The sequence below is a fragment of the Hylaeus volcanicus genome, chromosome 7 (genome assembly GCF_026283585.1).
Source record: "Hylaeus volcanicus isolate JK05 chromosome 7, UHH_iyHylVolc1.0_haploid, whole genome shotgun sequence".
Taxonomy (NCBI): domain Eukaryota; kingdom Metazoa; phylum Arthropoda; class Insecta; order Hymenoptera; family Colletidae; genus Hylaeus; species Hylaeus volcanicus.
In genome coordinates this window covers 15,326,609-15,347,323 of record NC_071982.1, presented here as the reverse complement: position 1 = coordinate 15,347,323, position 20,715 = coordinate 15,326,609, and the positions used below count along the sequence as shown (strand labels likewise).

The following is a 20,715-nucleotide window of genomic DNA, read 5'->3' as shown; positions in this document are numbered from 1 at the left end:
ACCATTTCATCTGTTTTTAATTCTGCTTTTTATTTTACGAAAAGAAGAAAGGGAGTACAAGTGCCAGGAATATACGCATTGTCTCCACGATGGAAGCTCGGCTAGGTTAATTTATGAATCTCCCATTTCTTCTGTTTCTGTCTCTGTTTTTCTTACGGCTTCGTTCAATGAGAGCTCGACCATCTCCTAAAGTATAGAAACACTTTTCCAAGAAAATTTAAAGATACATCCTACTCGATCAGAAGTAAAATATGATTGCCTCCAGCAACTCCTCCACTCATCCTCAATTGTCTGACGTCTTCAAGGCTAAATTGACAACGCACTCGCGCGACAATGACCTCCATATCTTACACTTGTCTTCCACGAAGCTCCTACTTTATGCACGCCTATGCATATTCGATGAGACTTGCATACCGCGACTGGCACTGCTGTTCCAACCGAACGTTGCATGGAAGAAAACTTGAAAGACTCCCGAAACTCACGATCAAGATTCCAGACAATTCCCGATACCGTCATCAATTTATTAACGCGGCTATATATTTCTCTCTATCAAGAAAAACGTATACAACTACTTGAAAATATTCTTCAAGTTTCCCTGTAAATAGATCTACTCCGTCGTAAAAGAACCCCATGAAAACGAGGCAAGAGCTTATTCCAGAGTTTCATCGTCTAACTTAATTTAACTCAATTCAACGCAAACATGAGATGGGCGATTGGATGCTGCTATATATAAGAAAGCAGTGTCTCGTTTCCGTATTTGCGGACGGAGGTCCGACTCCGGCTAATTACGAGAAACTCCCAACCCGGAGGGACCATGAAAATCAAACGAAGCGTCGTTAACTACCTCGAACAGCTCTGGGAAGGGGATCCTAAGATCCCCGTGATAGTCGATAGTCCATTCGAAAGCTGTACCCCATTTCGAGAATCATCGTTCAAACGTTATCGCGCGCGCTCGATCAGCGGGCACATTGAAATCCGCTCTTAGCTGGCCTTCCTTCCGTCAAAGGGGACGGTTCCGGTGACTGTAATCCATTGGCTTAACCCTATCCTAGCCCTGAAGATGCGAGGTATTACCATTTTGCTGCGAAGAACAATTAAATACTATGGAAGGTGTTGAAACATTATTGAGATTTTCTTGGCTACTCGGAGGAATACTTTCACCAATAAAAAAGCTTGAAATACTCGAGGACAGAGGGAACAAATTTCAACATTCGAAGAAACAAATTTCCACGGGCTTCATTGCTACCGAACCATCTTCAACACACCTCAAACTTCCATCAACTTCTGCAAAGGATCTCCATAAGCAAATGCATATCTCATCTCATCGAAATGATAACTTGCAACGTTCCCTCGCATCACAGAAGAAAGTATCCCTATCGATACTCGAAGAAGAAGTATCTCACCTGACGTAAAAGTGCTCGTCTTCCTCAAACAGTTCGTCGTCGATGACAGACAGCTTGATGGTCTTCTTGGTCTCGCCCGGATCGAAGGTCAGAGTTCCCTTCGCGCTGATGTAATCCGAGCCAGCTTCCGCGGAGCCATCTTCGGTGCAGTAGTCCACGGAGCAAGGTTTGGCGAGGTCACCACCAGCCCTAGTCACTCCCACCTCGAATGTTCCCACGTTCTCCATCACGGTGTAGTGTCCAGGCTCGAAGAAGATCCTCATGGCGTTTACGTTCTCGATGTCGATGCTCTCCGCCTCCTGCCTTTGTAACTCGGCCTTGACCTCGCTCAGGTCGCTCTGTGCCCTTTCGCTGATCTTCTTGCTGAGATTCCCAGCACCCACCATCTTCCTGGTGGCTTGGACCCTGTAGAAGGCCCTGCTTTTTGGACCTTTGCCAAGTACCTCCTCATGGGCCATCACCTCGAGCTGTTCCAACGGCAACGTCGGGTATTTCTTCCTCAATTCTCGCAGAGTGTTGATGTAATCCCTTCTGGTCTGCTCGAACTCCTTCGCCTCGGGCGTGTCCGCGTCCATCATGCTGTGGAAGCTGTCCTGTTGCGGCTTGATGTCTAGCTCCACCCCGCCGTCGGAGTCTCCAGCCTCCGCGTGAACGATCACACCTCTCTTGTTCATTCTGTATCCCTTGTGGAGGTACTTGTAGATCAGCAACCGCCGATCGGCGACGTAGGCTGTGAGCACGGTGGCTGGGAAGAAGGAGAAGGTCAACACACCCTCCCAAACGTCGAGAACACCTGGACTGGACACCGCCAGGATCACGTAGAGCCAGACGTACGCGAAGATGCTCCACGTCGCGGTGACGAAGAAGACCCTCAGGTGCTTGATCTTTCTCGTCTCGCCGTTCGGTATCACGAACACGCATAGCGCGATGATGACGAAGAGATTGTACGCGGCGGAGCCAACGATCGTGCCAGGTCCCAGTTCGCCCGCTTGGAAGTTCTTCGCCCAGATCTCGATGATCGACAGCAGGATCTCTGGCGCGCTGCTGCCCAACGCCATCAAGGTCAGATTGGCCACCGTCTCGTTCCACACTCTCACCACGACGATCTGCGGCTCCTTGCCCTGACGACGCACCACCAGCTCCTTCTCCTTGGACGTGATCACCTCGATCGCCGCCATGAAACGATCGCTGATGATCGACACGCCGATGAACAGGTACAGCAACATCAGGAAGTAGACTATCCCGCGGAAGACGATGTCGGAGAGATCGAGGTTCTCCTCCGGATACCACATAGGCACCACCAGGCCAGGTTCGCAACGGACAGAGTAGTTCCCTGACATCTTTTCCTCGTTTACGGATTCGCGAGGCGTTCGATCCAACAGGAACAAGAGGACGGCGAGGCGACGGATGAACTTCGCGACAGCCGATCTGCGTTTACACCCCCCCTCACAACCCCCTGCCGCGACACACCGGTTTAGCGAGGAATCTAGAGGTTCCCCGCGCTAAAGCACACGCGTCCTCGTGATTCGAACACGTAGCCAGCTACCTGCGTCTTCCATCCGCGTCAAGGTCTCAGCTAGCGTTTCCCCATCGGTACCCAACCGGACGTGGCTTCTCCCTGTTAGGTGTCCTCGTTTCTGCACGCGCACTTGCCTATGGGTACAGCCCCCTTCTCGAATTTCACACTCTCTCGCACGCCCTTTATCGCGCCCGAGTCGCACACTCTCCCCCTCGTTCTCGCTCTCTCGGTCTCCACCTCTGTTCACGATGCGGAGTATTCTGCCCCTTATCCTGGGGATATATATCTTTCGCGATAATCCCTCTCCGTTCGTCTCGCTCCGTTTCCCTTATTTTCGGTGTGTTCGGTCGCCGCCTGAGCGCGGGGATTCAGAACGGTATACGGAAACCGAACGGAGTAACCGAAGAGACCGACAGCTGTCGATGAACCGGCCACGCGTCACCCTGACGAGCCCCGCGACATCGGTGTGGCTCGTTGGAATCGGGCTACCGGGTGACGTTGCCGATGCCACCGCGATTTCGAGCTCCCATCACGAGGAGGACCCCTTCGACCACGGAGCTACAGAACCGTACCGGGCCGTGTTCGAACGAACACTGAAAGAGGAGAGAGAGATAGCCTGGCGGGAGGTGGTCGCGAGTCTCGAGCTGGCTAGACGCGGAAGACCTAGGCTCCCTCTGTCCTCTTCTGGCAGCGGTAGCCGCCTGATTCCCGACTCCCTTTGCGTTCTCCGTCCTCGTACGCTACCCCCGTTGCCGTTTTCCTTCTCTTCCAGCTCGCCTCCGCCTTCGACGCGTCCTTATCGGTACCGCGATGCCGCGACTCCGATCGCGATATACCCTTTTTTTCACGGCGAATCTTCCTCGCTCCCAGTGTTTCGCACCCCGTCCTCCTCTATCTTCGGGGTATCCCCGTCGTTCGTCTCTCTCGTTCTCCTTCTCTCTTCTCGAACATCCCTGCCAACGCGACGGGCTGCAGGAAGCGCATGCGTTCCCACCTACTCGTCCACCCTCTTCCTCCACCCCAACCGACACCCCTGATCGGCAGGGGTGAGCTTCCCACCCCTATATATCTTTCGGTTCTCTAGGCGGCTCGGTCAACCTAGGCCAGATCCAACTGGATGGGAGCCGCGCTTTTCTCCGGCTGCACGCTTTGCATCTTTCTTCTTCTTCGGCTGGTCGGTGGCGAGGGAGGGTCGAGGGATGGCGGTCTGAACCGTGACGAGGCTCTTAGGGGTGCGTATAGTAACTCGAGTAACACGGATAAGCCGCCCCTGGAGAGGGGTGTGGCTATGCTCGACAGTCTGCGATTTTCTTGGGAGCTTTGTCGGTTTTACTTTCGGTCGGACGCGGAGATTGGACCCGGGGAGAGGGGGGTGTTTTAAACACGTTGACTGACAGACCAATGATCGTCAAAATTCCTGCTAGGCTAAAATTTTTTTTCTAATACAATTAGAAAGAATTGTATTCTATTAGTGGTTTCTATAGTATTAACACAATGTGGAATCTATTTTCAAGATCTTCGAGTAAAAAGGCATCGAAAAGTTCCCTACTATTTTACAGTTCAAATCTTCGTTCCCTTAGAACGAGGAATTAAAATTTATCGATGCATCTCTCGACGCGTTCTATTTCGAGTTTCGGTCAGCTGATCGCACGCCCGCGCGATACGCGTGGCTCTCGGACGCTGAAACTTCAATCGCATAGATTCCAATGCCTTAAACCTTATATCTGAAAATGGGAAAGGACTTTCTTAATCCCACGCGCATCGATCATCAGTAATCGACACGAAGTTGTCAATCTAAATACAAACAAGTTAAATGAAACGGTATCCTTGAAATTAGAGTTACTTGTAAAGGCACGTAACAGTTTCCAAGTAATTTTCCCGTGTCAGACACACGTGACCTGATTTCTCACCGGAATCGAAGAATGTTCTTGCAACGCGATGCGCAAACAAATGTATAACTTTATTTGAACCAACCGAGCGTTTCTTACGCGGCCCCGTGTAAAAAGTGAACGAGTTGACTCGAGCCAGTTTCCACGTTTTGCCAGCGTGGCAGCCAACTCTCTGGAGGAATAGCGTTGGGAGTATTTTTTGTTTCACCGCGAGGAAGACAAAAATAGAGGAGGATCCCTTTCAAAGGGAAAACTTCAGGTATCGTTCTGAAGCTTGCGTTTTCTTCAGGAATGGGGAAAAGACGCTGGGTCGTTGATGTCCCCCGTCAAACGAACACCTAAGTGAAAAACATTCCTTTCGTTTTTGCTGACCCTCCTTTCCGCTCGAGGACCATGGGGAGGGTTCTGGGATAGTCGTAATGTATCCCTCCACAGCTGACAAAGGACACTCAAGGACAATAGCCCTGTCCGTTGAGGGTGCGCGTGACAAATTCAGAAACAAGAAGACGCTAAACTCATTCACCCATCCCGCCTACACCCCCTTGTATCAGTGTCGTATGCAGGAATTCGATAAAAGGTTAAGAGGAAACATTGACGGACGTGATAGTTTTCGATACTTGAAAAACATATTTTTCTATTCGTGAAATATTGTTTTAAACTGAAGCAAAATGCTCTTTGTATCAGGAAAACCAAAAGCCACCCTCGCATCTCGTTTCCCCTTTGCGCTGCGCGTTCGCGATTAGGTTGCCATCTAGAAACGCAAAGCGCAAGCTTTTCGAAATATCTCCACCCGCATCGCTAACTTCGTTTTCTAGAAAATAGTAGATGGTAAACATTTTATTTTACATTGAATATAAAATATTTCGTTTGTTGATCGAAGAAGTATGCTAAATCGTTTAAATATTTCGATATTAACACAGTGGAACTAAATGGCATTTATTTTTCATAATGACATTTAAACAATGTTACAATATACATATTTCGTGGTAATTTTAAACAAATTAATGTTTCTAATGACATCTTAATCTATACAGGGTTATCATATTGATTAGTAAAGCTATTCGTCGATCGCTTCCGATTCGTCTCAAACGATGTTCGTTTACTTTTCCTCGATGGAAGTTGGATTCGCATCTTCTTGAAGCATTCTGAAAGTCAAACAAAGAAGATGCTACGAGTAGGTATCATATAAAAAAAGTAAATTAATTATTACATTGGTGCAAAAGTAATTCCCTCTTTCATCTATTTGACTTTAAAATCCCATAACTCAATCCAGAATAAACCATGTATAAATAAAAACAAAAACACACATACACACAACATTAATTATAAAGGCAAATTCTCCATCAGTAAATGACACAAAACATAAACAATAAAAAGGAGTAGATTACGTTTGCACCAATTAAATAATACAACAATATGTTCCTGCGTATATTCAAGCTCAACATACCTATTCAGACCATTCGTCATTTACATCCGCATCGCCGTCGTCCTTCTCATCATCCTCCTCGCTCTTCTTCGACGGGTCGTTAATATATATAACAAGGTTCGGCAGATTATCTGGCAAAAGAGCAGCAAGGCTGATGTGGGGCAAGGGGTTCCTCTGGAGGTGCAGCTCTTCTAGACTGTACGACTTCACGTGGCGCAGGTCGTCGATCTTGACGATGTCGTTGTCACGCAGTAAAAACACCTTAAGATATCTCGTGTAATTGATCAGGTGCGCTGGAAGATCGAGAAGCGAATTGCTGGAGAGATCCAGCATCCTCAAGTACGAGAACTTAGTGAACGTCCTACTGTCCACGTTGGAGATGTGATTATTAGCCAGAAGAAGGGTCTCCAAGCGCGCCATGGTACGATTGAAGCTGTCGTTCCCGATGTCGTGGATGTGGTTGCCAGACAGGTCCAGCAGGTTCAGGCTATTCAACGAGTTCACGTTTGGCATAGATGTCAACTGGTTGTGGCTCACCAAGAGCTTCTCCAGGTATGCCAATTCATCAAAGAGGCGACTGGAGAGCGTTTTCAGTCGATTATGCGACAGGTCCAAGACTTTGAGATGCTTGGTGTCCTCGAAGGCGTTCTCAGTAATCTCGGTGATCCTGTTTCGCGACGCGTTCAGCTTGGACATCTTCAACGCATTCTTCAACGACAGGGACGAGTCACCAAGCTTCTCTAACTTGTTCCCACTGACAGTAAGCACCTCGAGGCCGTTCGTCAAGCCAATTCCAACGCTCGTCAGGAGATTGTCGTCCAAGTTTAGCTCGATCAAGTACTCTGGTAATTCTTCGAGGAAGTCCGACGAGTTGATGACGTTGCCGGAAAGGCGAAGACGCGTCAAACTCGGCGCGAACGTCTTCAAGTTGACTGTCAGACGCGAGATTCCGCATCTACTCAGAGAAAGTTCCCGTAGTCTTAATAGTGGATGGAAGATGTGATCCAAGGTTGCTTCCGTCTCGCGGCGCTTGTTGCCATCAAGAATTAGGGTTCTTAAGGACGAGAGCTTGTTGAACCATAACAATCGAGACGTGGAGATGTTGTTGCCTGTCAGGTTCAACAGCTCCAGATTGGGGAGGAAGTCGAATGCGCCTGCCGAGATCTCTGTGATGTCGTTATCGTCTAGGTGCAGCTCTGTGACCTTGTCGCTGTTGATGAAACCATCATTGACCCTCTTCAAGCCTGTGCGGGTTAACTTCAGTATCACTGGTGAATTCTCGCAGATTTCTCTTGGGACGTCTGTAGAATTTGGTCGTCTATAGGGAGGTGGTTGTTCATAGAAAGGTGCTTGTCCATGGATAGGTGCTTGTCCATAGGAAGATGGTTGCTGCCAGTTTATGGGAGGTTGTGGTGTACTTTTGCTAATGTGTGACTTCTTAGTCTGGAAGTCAAAGTTGAAGCCATGAACAGAGATCGACTGCAAACTGAGGAGAAGTACAATCTTCCAGAGTTCGATTGCCATCTGTAAACAGGGTGAGAATGAGTCGATAAAGAATTGAGTTGTTGTGGTCTGAGGATATTAAAAATATTTTTAATAGAAGATCGATCCATTACGATGGAAAATTAAAAATTGAAGTTCGTATCTATAACGGTTCCCGAGACAAAAATTCATTTTCAAAGTGAAATCAAAAAATTTAGTATTAAAGTTGCTAGAGTAGTGCCAATTTTGAGAGGGTGTATTTCTTAAACAATTCCAAGAATAGGGAAATGATGACTTAAACCTCCACTATTATTGCGCGGACTACGATATACTTCAATTTGAACGGAATCCATAGAAAAATAATCGATTTTCTCGGAGTTTTAACCCGCCACTTTACACTTTACGCTTCACACTTTGCGGAAAAACGGGAGAAACATAAACAATATCGAGCGATCACGAAGTTACTTACGTTTTGAGATCGCGATGGAAACACAGTGCGCACAAACCTTCTGGTTCGACACGTTTAAACGACTTGGCGCCTTCTGTCCCGATGTGCATAATGTAGCTACTTATAGCGTAGCGATAATTCGCAGGTAATTCAACGCCATGTCGGCATCAGGACCGTAGCCATTCGTTGAACGCGTTTCTTCATCCTGAATTCCAAAGATCATGAAAAATATTAGTACCAATTATTTCTAGAACGATTGACATGTTACCCACTCCCTAGATACTGAGCCGAATATGTAAGGAAATAATTCAGATAATAACTTGAAATTCGTAGGGTTTGTTCCTATTACTATAAGTAATAACTCTACCAAATTTCAAATCGTTTCGTCGATTTTTATCGGAGTTATAAAAAAAGAAGTAACCGATTGAAAACAATCCATGTATTCCATTTAAACTTTTCGAACGTTTTGTACACGTGTTATTTGCAAGGTATTCAGGGGTTGCGTAACATATATTTCAGAAATCATTGAGATGAGACCATCAGAACCAGAGTAACCTATCTACAAAATTATGGTATCGAGTTATAAAGAGAAATTGGGCCTATTTGCCAAAAATTCGTTACTGTTCTATGCTGCCATTTGTTAATGATTGAGGAAATTATAAACATGCGTCACTTTGGTTTTATAAAACATCAGCTATGCGCTTTAGGCCATAACTCGATTTTAGAAAAAATGTTACTTAGGCCACTCTGGTTCTCAAGGCCTCAAATAAGGACCACCCATACACGTCGCGAACGGAAGACACAGGGCAAAAGTCCAATCGCGTCCGTCCCTTGGCCAAAATAGTTGCTGAGTTCGAGTTTGTGCATCATTCTTGAAAGACTATCTCTCGCTGGGCTCAGGTTTACACGAGCATATCGTTCTGGAATGCTTAGTAAGAATAATCAAGGCACAGGGGTCTCTTCGACTTCGAAACAATACGCGATATTTATTTTAACGCCGTTAGTTAGTTAGTTAGTTTACGGAGACTTCCGATCAGATTTGTGGTGAGCAGTAGTAACCAGGTGCTTTGAAAGGGTTAAACGAAAAGGATTTTTAATTTTGAAGTTCAGAGCGAGTAACACACGCGACCGCGCTCTGCGAGGAATTGTGTTTGTTAGGAAATAGGGGCGAAACAATTTAATCAATTTCAGCGTGTCGGTTCGCTTCGATGAGGAAATTTAATTTATTTAATTGACTTTCTCTGCTACCTTGACGATAGCACCTTACGATCTATTCGCAGATTTCGATAAGTAGCTCGCAGAAAATATTGAAATGTGTGCGACAAGTTTCACGCTTTTCGCGGTTGGCGATCACTGCAATTATCTGCGAAACCATTCTCTGGAATCATCGTTCGGACAAGAAAGTTTCTCGGAACGGATCAACGTTTCATTGATTAAATTCGAACATTAATCGCCCGGATGACGATAAGGGCCGGAAATTAGATGACAAGTACCAATGCGGACTGATCTTGTTGTCGCGAGCACTGTTCGAAACCGGTACGATTGCACGAAAAGAATTTTTAATTTCTATTCTCTCCGAATATGGCCACAATATTTCGGATTCACTTGTACGATATATTCAGTATCTTCGTTAAATTCTTATTGAAATTTTATCTTATAATTATAACTTTTCGTATAGAAATTCTTATTAAAATTAAGAGTACAAATTCACATCTGCTCGGTTCGGTGATAGCTCTTCGTATTAAAAACCAGAGTTGAAATTTTACCGAACTCTGCAGAAAATATGTGCGTTATCGGAATTGCGTAATTATATCCGATGAAGTTGCAAGTTTCGAGTAACGTTCCTTGCTGTCTCTATCGAGTCTTCGGTTAATTATCTGAAATAGTCGATAAATAATTGTTACGAACAGAGGAAGGAAAATGAAATTTTAGTGCCAGGACACGATTGTACGGTCTTTATTCATAATACGTGTACACAATAATGCGTATAAAGGGATATATTCTCAATCTTATTAGTAAATTGAATAATAGAGTCTAATAGAGTCTACGATTGCATCTCTAGTCGTTAAGATAAATAGGGATTGATATTACATATTATTATTTCTGAAGAATGTCAGCATTTTATAAACGCTTTAAGAAGCTAACTGAATTTTCACGTTTTTTTACAATAATTAATACTAGAAAATCCTTCGATTATACTGTCTCTTTATTTGACAGAACGTATACTGTACACTGATCGGGAATAATCGCAAGGGAACCGTGATCGATAGACTTGATCGGATTTCCCGCTATGTGAAATTCTCTTAAATTCAATAACGGTCTTAGCATCATATACTCGATGCTAGCGAACTGATTCTCATTCAAATTTAGATATCTTAACACAACTAAATTTGTTTGCCACTCCTGAGGCAAATATTTTAGTTGGTTCCCTGCAAGGTCCAACGCTTCTAGTTGGACGAGGTTCGCGAATGCTTCATTCTCGATTTCGCTTATTTTATTGCCTCTTAAATTAAGCTTCTTCAACGATTTCGGCATAGTCAGTTTTGGAACCCTTTCGATGAAATTGTAACTTAATGAAATACTATTCAGTCTGTTCAAATGATTAATATCTGGGATGGTCGTTAAGTGGTTATGAGTCAACGACAAATGCTGCAACATACTGTGCGATTTAAAATTATAATTTTCCAGCTGCAGGTGATTATGGGACAAATCCAATGTAGTTACATCCTCAGAGTACCATGAAAGTACACGATCCAACCTTTCGTCAGTCATGTTACAATTCGAGAGCGATAACTTATTTAAGCTGAGTTTAATCAACTTCGAATTAACAGGAACATCAAGATCATAGGGGTCGATGATACGGACGATATCCAAAGGATTGCCATCGAGATACAATTCTTCGATAGGACTTAAACCGTAGAAAGTCAATTCACGAAGTTTGTTTCTTTCCAGGTGAAGGCTTTTTAAATGTTTTGGAAGTATTGAGAAAATGTCTTCGCGTATGTACTGAAGATCATTATCCGCGAGGTATAAATTTGATAGTACTGGAAATGATTTATTGAAATACGGTATAAAGTATTCGAAATCGACTCCACTTAAATGGAGACTCTCCAAGCTTGGGAAAAACGAGCCCTGCTTGTTGGATACCTTCGAACGCGGATCGTAGTACCTGTTACCTGCTAGACTCCCCCAGAAGCTAGGTGATCTAGGTGATTTCTGGTGATCCAGAATCAACGTCTTTAAACGATCATGCTTAAAGCCAAACATTTTACCGTACGGAATTCTGTTTCGTGCAAGATTTAAACATTGCAAGTTTGGAATGTCGTCCAATAGTTCTGTTGAAATATCCGATATTTGGTTGTTGTCCATAGAAATAGATGTTATAGCGTGACTTCTAACAACATGCTTCGGGATTTCTTTCAATTCGAGATTGGATAAGTTCACACTTTCCTCGTCGTCACACGTTTCTTTCTTTTTATGATTAAAAAATGTGTCCTCGATGCCCGCGTCGACTACGGCGTCCCAAGAGATCGTTTGGGCGAGCAAGCACCGAATACTAATCGAGATAATTAATAAATGTACGAGCGTCATGTTGGTCACCTGAAAAGAAAAGAGCAAAGTCATGGTTAAGTTTCTAAGGTGTAATCGTTACGGATTCTTACAGATTTCAACATTTTTCGCGTAAAACAGTAGAATGAATTCATTGGCAGATGTCAAACCTTGAATGTTACCTTCTAAAATATCGATTACTCGTATAAATTCGACTCGAAGGAGAGAAGTGATCGATCCACTGTTATGTTTCTGAGCAGGAATCTTACGAATGAACTGGCGTGCATCCTTGTGATCACTTAAATACAGTTAGAGGTGAACGAAGTTCACAGGTCAATTGCGATAGCGCGCATATACTTATAAGATTTAACGAGAAACGCTGACCACGTCGATATTCCATACAGATATAATACATCATCAGTCGCGTCGACTTTTGCTTGAAAATAGGAGTCTGTAATTAATTCATGAACCGACTTCTTAACGTTTTTCGAGACGAAGGAGTCGCAACAAAGTTAGTTTTGTTCCCAGATGACCGCTGTGTTTTAATGAAGCAGCTCCACGAAGCACTCTACATCATCCATTATCGAATGTGCATATCAAGACTGAGGAAAACTATTTAACACGATAATGAGAACTAGTTCAAACGTTTTTGAGGCGTATCAATTCAAGAGCTTATTTCTTAAACGTCTTAAATTAATATTTTTGGAAAAATTTGAATTATACGCAACCATTTTCAATGCACCTTAAATGCATAACAGTATTATTTTCAACACGTTTTACATCCAAGATTTATATTAAAGAAAATGTCATTTTCTTCGATTGTTGCCCTTTATACAGATATCCATTTTACGCTTCATGATGTATGATTATTTCTTATCTCTTCGGATTGTTTAATCCTCTCACGTACGTCCGTTGGATTCTTTTTGCGAATTAGATTCCTCTTTGTTGACTGAACTACGCTTGTAACTCAATTCCTGCGACCGATATTCGATATTATCTTTAATGTGCATCCAGAGTCTCTGCAGAAAAAAAACTGAATATGCAATGACACGTTCAAAACGTTAATCCACATAGGAGTTGATCTTCGAAGTTCTTACGCCTTCGTTTATCCATTCAAAAATACTTTCGCAAGCGTGGTCGTAAGCTCTCTCAAACATCATCGAGGTAACGACGATACCAAAAACGAAGGTGGATGTCCGTTTGAAAACATAGCGGTAGAGAAAACGCGCAGCCATTTTCGATAAGACTTTGAATCAAAATTAATCCAAATTGTACCGTCTATCGCCTTCGATATAACTCGAAACGAGACGCGTGCTATGCCTGATCGTTAAATGTTTATTGTAGGTATGCCTACGTAACTTCGATGTTCATATTGATAACAATTTAGTTGTGGTGAAAGGTAAAATCAGGGACACTTCTGACTGGTTTTGTAGACGATATATTTAATAATTTGTAGAAAAAACATTATTTACAGTACTTCGTAATCGTTGGGAACAAAGACAACTAAATATTGTAAGCACATTTATTTCGACACATCTATCTGACATTAAATGCTTTCAATCTAAGATCAAAAGAATTTTTACTTTACTGATTCAACTCTGTGCTTAGAATATTATCGTTTTCATTGCAATTACAATTAATCTGTTGTCAAAGAATAAACTGATTACATCATTTTCGAAGGAATAATACATTATCATACATTGTGTCAAGGTATAGAAAAATATAAAGAATTAGACGTTACTTTCTTCGGCGGTAATCAAATCTCGCGTAGTGCTAACCGGTTCTTGCAACACTTTACGCGATAACCTAATTTGTCCATTCACCGGATCCCGTCCAAAATATTTCACTTCTATCTCTTGCCCGACTGTCAATCCAAGCGCGCTAGGATGATGGATTTTACGTCGATCTAATTGCGAATTAGGCAATAATGTTGGAACCATGTTAGGATATAATGTAACCATAACTCCGAATTCACGAATTTCCGTTATTTTCGCCGTGTAAATATCGCCAAACGTCAACGTTGGTTCCGACTCTTCCGTCAAAAGTTTACTTATCATTTCTTTGGCATCGTCCATTGCGCTTTGATTAGGCGCAAATATGGAATACGTATTATCGTTTTGCCAATGTATCTATAAATGAGAATAGTAATAGTAAAAATAATTCAATTGTCGTACCAAACATATATATTCGAACATGTGGCTTCTCTTTAAACATACATTAACTCCAGTTTCGATCAAGATTTTTTTCAAATTTGATCCTCCTATTCCAAGAAACTTTGCTCTTTGATGAATAGGGACTTCAATTGTTTCGAGTACCGGTTTATTATTCGTTTTATACTCTGCTGGAGTTGATATTACGTTGTTCATGATAGTAAGAATTTGAGACTTTGCTTTGTGTGCTCGATAAATACTCTCCATTACTATCTTCAAAGGTATGCCTGGTACTTTTACATCAGCTTGTACAGCAGTGAATCCTTTCTTTGTACCAGCTATTTTGAAATCCATATCTCCAAGATAATCTTCTATGCCCTATTATACAGAAATGCGGAAATTAATTTCTTTCGCGTTGCACTTAAATTTCAATGAAGATGTAATTACCAATATATCCGTTAATATCTTGTAATCTTCTATTTGCTTTGTATTTTGATTCATTTTACATATTAATCCAATAGCTACACCCGCAACTGGAGCCGATATCGGCACACCTGCGTCCATCAGTGCCATACTGCCACCACATACAGTAGCCATAGACGAAGAACCTTTTAAATGTTATAAAATATTTTTATTCGTACCATTATTTCAACTTTTGCAAATAATAATTCACTTCTTAAATCTGCAGAAGACTCACCATTTGACTGTAATACTTCGCTTGTAAGTCTTATAGCAAATGGATAATTGTGTGGTATAACTGCTTTCAATGCCTTCTCTGCTAATGCTCCATGACCAATTTCTCGACGAGCGAAACCAGTCACTCTACCTGTCTCATTAGTTGCATACGGAGGAAACTCATAGTGTAGAAAAAAATTCTTTTCTTTTATTCCACTGTAAATTTGTAAAAAGAAATGTTCAAATGTACTAAACAAATATCGTAGAGAATTGGTACACAGAATACCTAGCTATCATTGAAACAGTATCCATTTTAAGAGCATTTTCTATGGAATCAAGAGTTACAGTGCATAAAACTTGAGTTTGACCCCTTTGGAAGAAAGCAGAACCATGGAGTGGTTCAAATAAATTCGTTTGACACTTTATGTCTCTCAATTCTTCCATCTTGCGACCGTCGCATCTGAAATGATTCGTCTACTTATATTTGATATCTACATAATTATCATAACATTAATACTTATTTTACCGCTAATACACACAAACTACCTTGTCTGATTGTCGAATACTAAAGACCTGAAAGTTTCTTTAACAAGTTCATTGAAAGCTTGTGTAGCATTTTCAGCAGCTTCTGGATTATTGTTCACCAAATTATTTAACATTTTGGTTCTCAAATCTATAATAGCATTGTCTCGTGAAATTTTATCATGACTATAACATGTAAAAATATTAAGTATCTCGTGTTTTGAAAATTCCCTTACAGTATTTGTCATATCGTTGGGTATTTCTGTTTCCGCTGTTACTTTTATTTTAGGTTTCCCAATTCTCTTTTGTAAATCAGTTATAGACTGTATAATTATCTGGCACTCTTTGGTAGCTACTCGTATTGCTTTACGAAGATCTTGTTCTAAGATATCATTAGCTGATCCTTCTAACATAACAACAAGATTTCTAGATGTACAGGCCACAACAAGATTTAATGTACTATACTGTAGTTGGCGTCTTGTAGGATTAATTACACATTCTTGCTCTATGAACCCAACCCTTACAGCCCCTATAGGTCCATTCCATGGAACATCCGAGATGCTTAATGTTGCAGAAGCAGCATTAATAGACAATACATCTGGTTCGTGTAATCCGTCGACAGCCAACAAATTACATATCAGTTGAGTTTCATGAGAATATCCTTGTTCAAATAGAGGACGTACAGATCTGTCTATTATTCTGCCTATGAGAATCTCAGTCTCTGTGAATCCCAGTTCTCGACGAAAAAAATTTGTTGGTATACGGCCTATTGCAGAAGCTTTTTGCCGATAATCCACGGTTAGAGGAACTATAGAACTCTTTGATGCTACATCTTGTCTCACTAGAGTGCTCATAACTGATGTATTACCATATGTGGCAATAACATTTCCACTTGCAAATAGTGCATATTTCCCAGTTGATAGTGTCATCTTTTCCCTAAATGAATACATCGAATAGATAGAATGAATAATAAAAAAACAGAGACAAAAATTTTCATTAAAGCAGTCACGAATATGTGCTACTGTTTGTATCGTAATTTATACGCGCTAGAAATGAGATAATATGTTTCTAATGTTAAGGTTAAAACGCACGTGATAGTCTTACCCATTAGAAAAGTGTACTTCTGCCGAATGCTCTGTAAATTGAGTCGAACTGAATCTAATACGCAATCTATTTCCATTTTTGCAGTGATTCGTGGAACGTAGACAAATTAAATTTCTGGTATTTAACAATCCGGTGCGCATAAATAATACCATCTTCGCATTATACAGAATTTGATTTCAATGTCTACAGATGGCCATCGTTCACGACTGAAAAGTCCTATACATTCGTTCTTTCAACCTGCCTTTAGAATCGTGAAAAAATCACCAGCTTTCCACTTTAATTTTTTCACGCAGTTTTGTAGCACTCGATAAGCAGGTTCTCATAATCGTAGTTGCAAAAGATTACCATCTCTAGATTTTTGGAATGAAAAATCGTGAAGAGTATTCAATAATGTAAACATTATTCTTGATCGCGTTGCAATGCCATTATGTATGGAAATCTCTAAGCTTTCCATATGAAAACTTGGTTCAAATATGGTTCAAATACACTGCAAAACCAAAGGATAATCATGAATAGTGCGTTACGGACGTATATGAAAATATGTAATAGTAGAGGATTTCACAAGTGCAATAGTTTATTATATTTTTATGAACGAAAGAGATATGATTTGCCGAAAGTGTATGACAATCTCGAACAGAAAAAGGAGACCACACTTGACAAATTACGAAATGGATGTCGCCAACTTATAAAGGAAACTTCGTTATTATTAAAAGAGATACGAGAAAAATTTAGAATACATCCAACTCTAGTTATATCAAATGAAGAAGATATCTTATGGAAATTTAACGAAGGTGAAAAGTCGCGAAGTGAGTGGATCGTTACCTGCGATAGCGATTACCAACAGGGTTATTCGACAGCTAAGTAAGGATCGTGTAACAATATTACTCTTCAAAAATTTTTAAGACTTTACTTTTCGTAAAATGTACAATTTCTTTTTCAGATTAGAAATATCATCTCGTGGTACTGGAGTATTCCATGGTACATTAACTACTCGAGTACCCAAAGATGGCATAATAGTGAGAGCTGGTTACTGTAATATCACAACAGTAGCAAAATTAAAATCTTTTAAACGAAAAACTACTCTCGATTGGGGAGCTTATAATTGTCTAGTTTTAAGGGTTAGAGGGGATGGTAGATGTTACATGTTAAATATTTTACACAAGGGACACGTTGATCTATTTTGGTACGATTCTTATCATTATGTATTGTATACAAGAGGTGGGCCTTATTGGCAGTATGTTAAGATACCATTTTCAAAGTTCTTTTTCGCTGGAAAAGGAACAATTCAAGATCGCCAATCACCTATGCCAGAGGATACAATCACAAACTTTGGAATTACTCTCGGTGATAAAAAAGAAGGACCTTTTAGATTGGAAATTGATTATATCGGCGTATGTTACGATCCAAACATCTATGAAACATTTGCATATGAAATGTATGACATGAACAAGGAACTAGAATGATACGATACCTCCTTATATGCCATAGATATTTATAGGAAATTTCTTTTACAAAGCTAGTAATAAACTTAAAAATAGTGTCACTGATGTGTTTTCCTCATTTATTAATAATGTACATACAATTACATCTAGCGAGATGATTTGGTTGGTGTCTTTTTTCTTAAGAATTTATATGTATTTTTTGATATCAAATAGCTTATGCCTCCTGCTAATGTTGTTAATGCTGTTACATAACACAGACCTTCTAAAATTGGGTGATTTACGAAATGAAATATAGGAGCAGCCAATGTCCCAGTGACAAAAGACAACTGAACAACTGTATTAATTTTGCTTATATATGTTGGGGCTAACTGTACTGTCGCGTGTGTAGCATCAAAATACCTAGCCAAAGTTTTCTGAAACATTGTATCAAAAGATATTTATTTGAACATTTAATTCATTTGCACTTTACAATACGATACATACCGGTGGTGGTAGAGATTGATATCTAATATAAGAAGCAGCAGAAACCAATGCAACGTCCCTCGCGATTACAAGACACGCGAGAGGAATAGGAACCAAACCCACCCAGGCTAGAGAGAGGAACAACGTACCTACGAGTAATTTATCTGCAACTGGGTCTAAAAAACTACCAAGCTTAGATGCTTGGGATGTCCATGTACGCGCGATCCACCCATCAGCTAAATCACTGAATCCTGCAATTATTAATAACCACAGCGCCACCTGTAATATTGATACATTTAGTATGTAATAATTATATATAGTTAATAATATTACACTTTACCTGGTAATCCTGTGATAAAATCAAGTAACTTAAATAAGGCGATGTTACAATTCTACCCATACAAAGAAAGTTTGGTATCGTCCAAATATTTTCCTTTTCGATAATCTCTTCCACTTTCCGTTTAGTTTGTTTAATATCTTGAACAATTTGTAACCTTAACGCTCTTCTCCTAGCGATACGTTCTTTTTTAGCAGTGTCATTTTTATGATGATTATTATTAATTCCAGTGGAGTATAAACTTGCATTACACATTAAATATTGTCTCAAACACTTCTCTAGCAAATACTTATTTAAGGTTACGGACTGTTTGCAACGTAATATTGTAAAGTAGCTCATAATTATTTGTTCCTGTGTTTGGAATAATACAGAAATAGAGGAATCATAACACATATTATTGCATATTATGTACCATACAATATCAAAACCATAATTTAATATGAAATTACATGCTCTGTTACATTTTAATATCAAACAGAAAAAGTGTATAGTACCTATAACATAAAACAGACGAGTTTTAAAGTAACAATATTATTTTGTTTAAAATTGAGATAGTTATTAACATATTTTCAACATGTACAAATCACTGAAATAAAAGCCAGTGGTACGAAATAAAGTTCACTACGAATACGTAATTATTAAAATCTGTTTCATGATATATTTATTTGATCTAGTAGTTGTAGCGAATTATAATTAATGCACCGTGTAAGAACCGAATTAAGACAAATTTGAGGTTATGTTAATCAATAATAAACAACATATTTACGAGACTTAACCCTACCAATTCGAAAATTTTCTTGCCTTGTGTGCAACGAAAAGAAATCGGAACTGTCTGTATGTACCAAATAACTTGTCATACGATAGGCCCTATCATTTTTATTAATGACTCTACCAATGCAAAAATAGGAGGCATCGTTTATATGTATAAGCAATTCAAACAACGTGTCAGAAAGACACATGTATATATATATGTACATACATTTATACATGAATGTAATCCATAATATCATTAACAATTACAGTGCTAATTTATTGTTCGTTTGTCAAGGATTATCGTTTCTAATTTGAACAACGTTAAATCATTTTATCATTTATTTGAAGTTCATAAAAAACGAGAAAATTAGGTATAGATTATAGTTTGTACATATGTATAAATATAAAGTTTACATTTCAATATGTGCAGAGTAATACAAATTCCTATTTAGGTTGAATTTTCGTACGTTTACAACGATGTTATTTTGCATAAAAATTCGCAGTTTATTCATAGTAAAAAGTAATTGGGAGCCCCTGCGTGCGACGAAACGTTTCGATTGAGAGTCCCCGCCAGAAGAAAACCCCTACCACGTAGGCGTGTCGCTAGGCGCACGCGTACAGATGGTTGAGGTATTGCAGGCGCACACGTCTCGACGAGCAACAGAGTGCTGTGTGTACACCCCCGCCCACGTATTATTATTCGACTGGCCTGTAACCACGCTTCACGGCGATCGCGAACGACCACGAGCCTCGTACAAGCTCGCACCGAGCGGATGATGAGTACATTATTCGCAGAGGAGGACACGCCGCGTCCCATCGACAGAACCAAGTAAGAGGAAGGGTTTAATGCGACACAAGGACGAGCATGATTCTGGCTGGGTCAGACCATTTTCTGGCGGGTAAGTCCACTATGCGTCGGGTTCTCGAGGTGTACGAAAGGTAATCTGTCCTTTGACACGGATCGAGCTGTCAACGTACGACGAATCACGAGAACATTCGAACAACTCGTTTTCAAATTCCTTCGTAATCGACGCGTTAAGATCTTTCGCGAAACGACCGATTCCTATGATCATAGTACGCGATCATTATTCTCGGTTCGCGAGACGTGCATGAATCGGTGATCCCTTCGATGAATCGTCGAGCATCTCGAAAGATGATTCGCGCGTGCCGTGGTTCCGCATTGCGCAAAGCAAGGACTCTTCGAAGCGCAGGAAGGGCTCAACTTGTCCTGTCCTAACCGTGGATTACAATAGTAATCGTCGGTGCTATGGACGGTGACAATTGACACGCAGTCCGTCGCGAGTTCTACGATGTTGCCTCGCGGGAATTTACGCGATCTTGATATCGCAAATCGTTAAGGGCGTTTCGTTGCGCAATATCGCAGCGACGGTTTGCGTGGCAACTGGAGCGACCACGGTTAATTATTCCAGGTCATTTAGACGTAACGTGTCGCTGGTGTTTTAACGCGTTCGATATATGTCAAACGACCCGTGCGATCGCCGGTCGCGAGAGAGAGAGAGAGAGAGAGAGAGAGAGAGAGAGAGAGAGAGAGAG

General features: G+C 41.0%; 6 protein-coding genes across 18 annotated transcripts in view; 2 read left to right on the top strand and 4 right to left on the bottom strand.

Moving 5' to 3' along the window:
* LOC128879425 (sodium/calcium exchanger 3) overlaps positions 1-3,709 on the bottom strand; it is a 64,789-nt gene extending 61,080 nt beyond the window's left edge. For all 6 annotated transcript variants that reach the window (XR_008457631.1, XR_008457630.1, XR_008457632.1 and 3 more), the window contains exon 1: positions 1,404-3,709. Coding sequence is in view for 3 of the 6 variants with exons in the window: in XM_054128545.1 (XP_053984520.1) it covers positions 1,404-2,743 (1,340 nt within the window). In the remaining 3 variants the exon portion in view is untranslated. The remainder of the gene's footprint in view (positions 1-1,403) is intronic.
* Positions 3,710-5,712: 2,003 nt separating this feature from the next.
* On the bottom strand, positions 5,713-12,008 carry LOC128879953 (protein artichoke-like). The gene is made up of 4 exons (XM_054129532.1): positions 11,899-12,008; positions 10,367-11,767; positions 6,259-7,761; positions 5,713-5,956 (listed from the first exon to the last, which is right to left on the bottom strand). The coding sequence occupies exons 2-3, from the start codon at positions 11,756-11,758 to the stop codon at positions 6,259-6,261; spliced, it is 2,895 nt and encodes a 964-aa protein (XP_053985507.1). The 5' UTR covers positions 11,759-11,767; positions 11,899-12,008; the 3' UTR covers positions 5,713-5,956.
* A 1,132-nt stretch (positions 12,009-13,140) lies between these two features.
* Positions 13,141-16,322, bottom strand: LOC128879754 (polyribonucleotide nucleotidyltransferase 1, mitochondrial). The gene is made up of 7 exons (XM_054129186.1): positions 16,168-16,322; positions 15,088-15,999; positions 14,828-15,001; positions 14,564-14,757; positions 14,314-14,474; positions 13,933-14,244; positions 13,141-13,845 (listed from the first exon to the last, which is right to left on the bottom strand). The coding sequence occupies exons 1-7, from the start codon at positions 16,317-16,319 to the stop codon at positions 13,447-13,449; spliced, it is 2,304 nt and encodes a 767-aa protein (XP_053985161.1). The 5' UTR covers positions 16,320-16,322; the 3' UTR covers positions 13,141-13,446.
* Positions 16,323-16,469: 147 nt separating this feature from the next.
* LOC128879755 (complex I intermediate-associated protein 30, mitochondrial) lies at positions 16,470-17,714 on the top strand. Its single transcript, XM_054129187.1, has 2 exons — positions 16,470-17,028; positions 17,108-17,714. Exons 1-2 carry the CDS (start codon positions 16,622-16,624, stop codon positions 17,628-17,630), a joined length of 930 nt encoding a protein of 309 aa, XP_053985162.1. The 5' UTR covers positions 16,470-16,621; the 3' UTR covers positions 17,631-17,714.
* LOC128879756 (probable cardiolipin synthase (CMP-forming)) lies at positions 17,619-19,363 on the bottom strand. 5 transcript variants are annotated; one of them, XM_054129191.1, is made up of 4 exons: positions 19,210-19,363; positions 18,412-18,759; positions 18,093-18,350; positions 17,619-18,022 (listed from the first exon to the last, which is right to left on the bottom strand). In XM_054129191.1, the coding sequence occupies exons 2-4, from the start codon at positions 18,745-18,747 to the stop codon at positions 17,756-17,758; spliced, it is 861 nt and encodes a 286-aa protein (XP_053985166.1). In that variant the 5' UTR covers positions 18,748-18,759; positions 19,210-19,363; the 3' UTR covers positions 17,619-17,755. The 5 variants fall into 5 exon arrangements, with proteins under 5 accessions (XP_053985166.1, XP_053985165.1, XP_053985164.1 ...); XM_054129190.1 differs by having other exon boundaries at positions 19,190-19,355; XM_054129189.1 differs by lacking the exon at positions 19,210-19,363 and adding an exon at positions 18,903-19,183.
* A 167-nt stretch (positions 19,364-19,530) lies between these two features.
* The window catches only part of LOC128879807 (synaptotagmin-14), a 7,508-nt gene continuing 6,323 nt past the window's right edge, over positions 19,531-20,715 (top strand). For 2 of the 4 annotated variants that reach the window (XM_054129284.1, XM_054129286.1), the window contains exon 1: positions 19,532-20,060. In XM_054129284.1, the coding sequence (XP_053985259.1) occupies positions 20,027-20,060 (34 nt within the window). In that variant the 5' untranslated portion in view covers positions 19,532-20,026. Of the gene's footprint in view, positions 20,061-20,715 lie in introns of all 4 variants that reach the window. The other 2 variants (XM_054129287.1, XM_054129288.1) reach the window with 2 other exon arrangements.

What these genes read in the sequence shown, in the direction of transcription:
- LOC128879953 (XM_054129532.1), bottom strand. Translation starts at nt 11,758, where the DNA reads ATGACGCTCGTACATTTATTAATTATCTCGATTAGTATTCGGTGCTTG. An exon ending in TTCTGTCAAATAAAGAGACA is followed by an intron (nt 7,762 to 10,366) that starts GTATAATCGAAG and finishes CCCTGTTTACAG; the next exon opens with ATGGCAATCGAACTCTGGAA.
- LOC128879754 (XM_054129186.1), bottom strand. Translation starts at nt 16,319, where the DNA reads ATGGTATTATTTATGCGCACCGGATTGTTAAATACCAGAAATTTAATT. An exon ending in GAAGTACACTTTTCTAATGG is followed by an intron (nt 16,000 to 16,167) that starts GTAAGACTATCA and finishes GTATTCATTTAG; the next exon opens with GGAAAAGATGACACTATCAA. An exon ending in TGATCGAAACTGGAGTTAAT is followed by an intron (nt 13,846 to 13,932) that starts GTATGTTTAAAG and finishes TCTCATTTATAG; the next exon opens with ATACATTGGCAAAACGATAA.
- LOC128879755 (XM_054129187.1), top strand. Translation starts at nt 16,622, where the DNA reads ATGAAAACTTGGTTCAAATATGGTTCAAATACACTGCAAAACCAAAGG. An exon ending in CAGGGTTATTCGACAGCTAA is followed by an intron (nt 17,029 to 17,107) that starts GTAAGGATCGTG and finishes TTTCTTTTTCAG; the next exon opens with ATTAGAAATATCATCTCGTG.
- LOC128879756 (XM_054129188.1), bottom strand. Translation starts at nt 18,801, where the DNA reads ATGTGTTATGATTCCTCTATTTCTGTATTATTCCAAACACAGGAACAA. An exon ending in TTTTATCACAGGATTACCAG is followed by an intron (nt 18,351 to 18,411) that starts GTAAAGTGTAAT and finishes TCAATATTACAG; the next exon opens with GTGGCGCTGTGGTTATTAAT. An exon ending in ATCAATCTCTACCACCACCG is followed by an intron (nt 18,023 to 18,092) that starts GTATGTATCGTA and finishes ACAATGTTTCAG; the next exon opens with AAAACTTTGGCTAGGTATTT.